Here is a 3,880-nt window from a genome sequence, read left to right as displayed (position 1 = left end):
TTCAATATATATGTACTTCTTTCAAAAAAAAAAAAAGTACATATATATATAGTTGCTTTCAATATATGCTACACGATATTATTGTCTATAATAGCATCAATTTATAGAAAGACTATAATAATATTATGTGATATTGTTACACCAAAGAGATACGATAACTAAGATTGAGGTCTCCTACGATTCTAAAGTTTTCATTCAAATGAACGGTATAAATTAAGCCATAAAAGCCTTCAAAAAAACACCTTTAGGGGTAAAGAATGAGATATTATTGTCAACCACTCCTCAAAGAATGAGATAATGGTCGTCATCTTGGGAATTGCCAGCTTGGTCACTCCCCAACTACACCCTTAGATGGCCAATCACTCCCTTGGGATGAGAGGGTGGTCGGTCACGCCCTCATCTTCAAAAGTGATCCGACCATCTATTAACTTTATTATTTTATTATTTATATAGCTAAATTCAAACCGATCCTTTTGACTGAATGCTTTGAAACTTTGAAATTGTGGGGATGTAAATAAATGGCCGCCAACTGAGAATGATATGTGTAATTATCAGCTTAGCATTCAAAGATTGACTGGATTATGGCCAAACCAACTATATCTTCTCAAGACAAAAACCAAACGTTTATACTCATACAATCACTACAAAAAATCAAGGGTTTAGTGACGTGGCAACTGTTTATAAGTTTTTGCCACGTCACTAAATTATAACGTGTTAAAATACAACACGTTACCCTGTTTATTGGTAACGTGGTATTTTTAACACGTCACCATATGGTGACGTGGCAAAAATGCCACGTTACCAAATGGTAACGTGTTAAAATGACACGTTACCATATGGTGGATTAATCCACCTAACATCAATAATCATTCACACAATTTTCTTCTTTTTGACCTCTACCTCCAAATCCCTACCTAATTTATCTTACCATTTCCTCAAAGTTGACCACTATCCAAACATTGAAACGGAAAATGTGTCCTATCTATCATAACTTTATCTATAATATGTGAAGAAAGTATATAGAACTGTCAAGACATCTTCGCATAATCCTATGAATCTAAACTTGGAATATTTTGGGTCCCATACTCCTATCCCATTTCTCCATTATCCACATAATCAGTTGGAAAAATCCGAACCGTAATTAATTGCTTAAATTGCGTGTAATTCAAACAGTTTAACAAAGAGAAAAAGGATAGAATCCACTTGTTTCAAACAAATTAAGGCTTCGGACTCATCCGTCTATAAGATAGGTAAGCCATGCACCTACCATCTCTATAGTACTAATCCGAATAATTTTCAACAATTTGGACAACACATGTGAGAAAGCAATATGAAACCATCTGTCTATAAGATAGGTAAGCAATTAATGCACCTACCCTCTCTATAGTACTAATCCGAATAATTTTCAACAATTTGGACAGCACATGTGAGAAAGCAATATGAAACTAACTTATTGGAGTAGATAGCTGAACTGTGCAAAATTTAATCATTTAATCATTACTTTAACAATCTCTCTCACGTGTGGGCTCAAACTCCTTTTTTAATAGGTGAGGCATAACACGTGGAATATTTAATTTAAATGGAATGTAATTTGACAGAGTCAAGGTTTGATTCTATGACCTTTGGCTCTGATACCATGTTAAATTATCAATTATCCCAAAAGTTTAAGCTGATAGGAAGAGATAAATTTAATCATTTAATCATTACTTTAACAATAATATGTTGTGCCTCCTAAATTATTAACGGATACCAAATTGCTAAAATATTGGATCAAATTTCAAAGATAAAGATAAAGATAAAGATAAAAAAAATAATGACAGGGACTTTTCCCACACACCCCCCGCACGTGGCTTTAGATAGACTCACCCACTAAAAAAGGAGTTGATCAGTACCTGAATTGATTAGTCCGGCCCAAGATCCGAGCCTTAGGTTGACCATGAGACAGGGCCCCACTGCTCTGATCTCCATAGTATACATCCCACCCGCTGCGCGTCTCATCCACGCGCCACTTCCGAGCTGCTGCAACAAACACCTGCGCCACCGTGGTGAATGGGCTCCCTGGGGGACCCTCCTTTCGGTACTTCTTCATTCCCAACAAAAATATTGCCAATGCCACTCCCAACACCCCTGCCAACACTCCAAACCCTATTGTCCACCCAATGTTATCCTGTAGCCACATTATGAAAATTTTGACATTTTTGCTTCTTAATTTAGTGCTCGAATGATTAAAACATTTTCTGGGTTTCTGAAGAAAAAAAAAAGGAAAAAAGCTACAATGATAAAGTAATGTTCAATTAGAGGTTAAATTGTCAACCACATAATAATCTTAATAATTTTTTTTTTAAAAAAAAAATTATAATAAAAGTTGTAATATCTAAGTATTTTAAAAAAATTTATAATAATTTTGAGTATTTTGTACGTTACCTGCAGATAGATTATGAGCAGTGTGGCAGTAGTTGCAGCGATCACTATTGCCACATACCACCAGTTGAAAAAGGAGCTCTTCTCCTTTCTCTGCTCCGGTGAATCCTCGTCGAACTGGTCTGCCGCAAAGGTTTGCACACATGGCATGTGCCCACCTTCTCCGACAGACAATATGTAAAGAGCTACAAAGAACAATGCTTCCCGCCAATGCAAAGGAAACACCGACACCGATAAGGTCAATAGTACCGTTCCCTGTCATCATATGAAACCCACAAAATTATACAAGTAATGTAGGACTGAGATAGTGAGGTAGTAAAAATTAATCTTTAAATCAATACCGAAGAAAAATCAAGAGTTAATTTTTATTGTAATGCTAATTAGTAGACTATTATATGACTTCTAATTAATGTGGCAATGAAAATTAGCATTTGAATCAAACGCTGATTTTTACCATCACGTCATCATGTAGTCATATGGGAGTAATATAATAGTCTACTAAATAATATTTTTTTAATTTTCACTGTCACATTAGTATACTAAATAGCATTTAAAAAAAAAAAAAATCAATGATTAATTTTTACTGTAATGTTATATTGATTGTTAAATAGTCGTAGTCGATTAAATATGGTTGAATTACCAAGAGAAAGATGAGGGAGGAGATGAGGATGGTCCTGAAGCGACCCAAGTAGGAATCGGCAATGAAGGCTCCGAGCAAGGGGAAGAGTGTTGAGACGCCAACCCAGGTGTTGACATTCTTAGCGGCGGCGACGGTGGGCTGGTGGAGTTCTTTTGTGAGGTAGGAGATGAGGTTACCGGAGACACCGTAGAAAGCAAATCTCTCTGCTACCTCCACAACTGCCAGCAGAAAAAAATGAGATCAAATTGTAAGGAAAAGGATGAGAAGAAAAGGAGAGAGAGAGAGATGATGATGAAGAAGGCTTACAGATGATGAAAATGGCAGCATTCCAGCCACCTCTGGAGGATCTTCGGTGTGTGGAGAAGTTGTTTGTCTGTGTATGAGGATTTCCAATCATCTCCATCTCTGGTGCTACAGGGCTATCCATGAAAAGGTTGGTGTGAGAAATGGCATTTGAGACTTTGTGCATATATGGGTCCATTTATAGAGACGATCGAAACTCTCTCTCTCTCTTCTCTTTTGGGTGCATGTGTGAACGTGATTGCACGTGTCAGTGTGGAGTTTGTTGCATTTGGATTTTATAATACTAATGTACGCATGTGCAATTAATTTCAAGCGTTTTTCAAAAAATAAATTTCAAAAAAAATGTCATTTAGTAGACTGATATACAGCTTGTTTATTTTTACTACTGTCACATTATTTCACTTGTATGACAGTCGTATAATAGTTTATTAAATATTCAAATTTAAGGGCACGAGAGATTTTTCATAATTGAGTAGTTTCTTCAAATGTCCAAATTTAATTTCAAGTTCTTCGTAA

At 35.9% G+C, this 3,880-nt stretch overlaps 1 protein-coding gene across 1 annotated transcript in view; it reads right to left on the bottom strand.

Moving 5' to 3' along the window:
• LOC132172926 (protein NRT1/ PTR FAMILY 5.4-like) overlaps positions 1-3,495 on the bottom strand; it is an 8,096-nt gene extending 4,601 nt beyond the window's left edge. The window contains exons 1-4 of the mRNA XM_059584489.1: positions 3,368-3,495; positions 3,062-3,279; positions 2,425-2,676; positions 1,893-2,167 (exon numbers count right to left, since the gene is read on the bottom strand). Coding sequence (XP_059440472.1) covers positions 1,893-2,167; positions 2,425-2,676; positions 3,062-3,279; positions 3,368-3,488 — 866 coding nt within the window. The 5' untranslated portion in view covers positions 3,489-3,495. The remainder of the gene's footprint in view (positions 1-1,892; positions 2,168-2,424; positions 2,677-3,061; positions 3,280-3,367) is intronic.
• Between the last annotated feature and the right edge of the window lie 385 nt (positions 3,496-3,880).

This window comes from Corylus avellana, chromosome ca1 (assembly GCF_901000735.1).
Source record: "Corylus avellana chromosome ca1, CavTom2PMs-1.0".
NCBI classification, from domain to species: Eukaryota; Viridiplantae; Streptophyta; class Magnoliopsida; order Fagales; family Betulaceae; genus Corylus; species Corylus avellana.
This window is presented reverse-complemented; position numbering and strand designations above follow the sequence as displayed.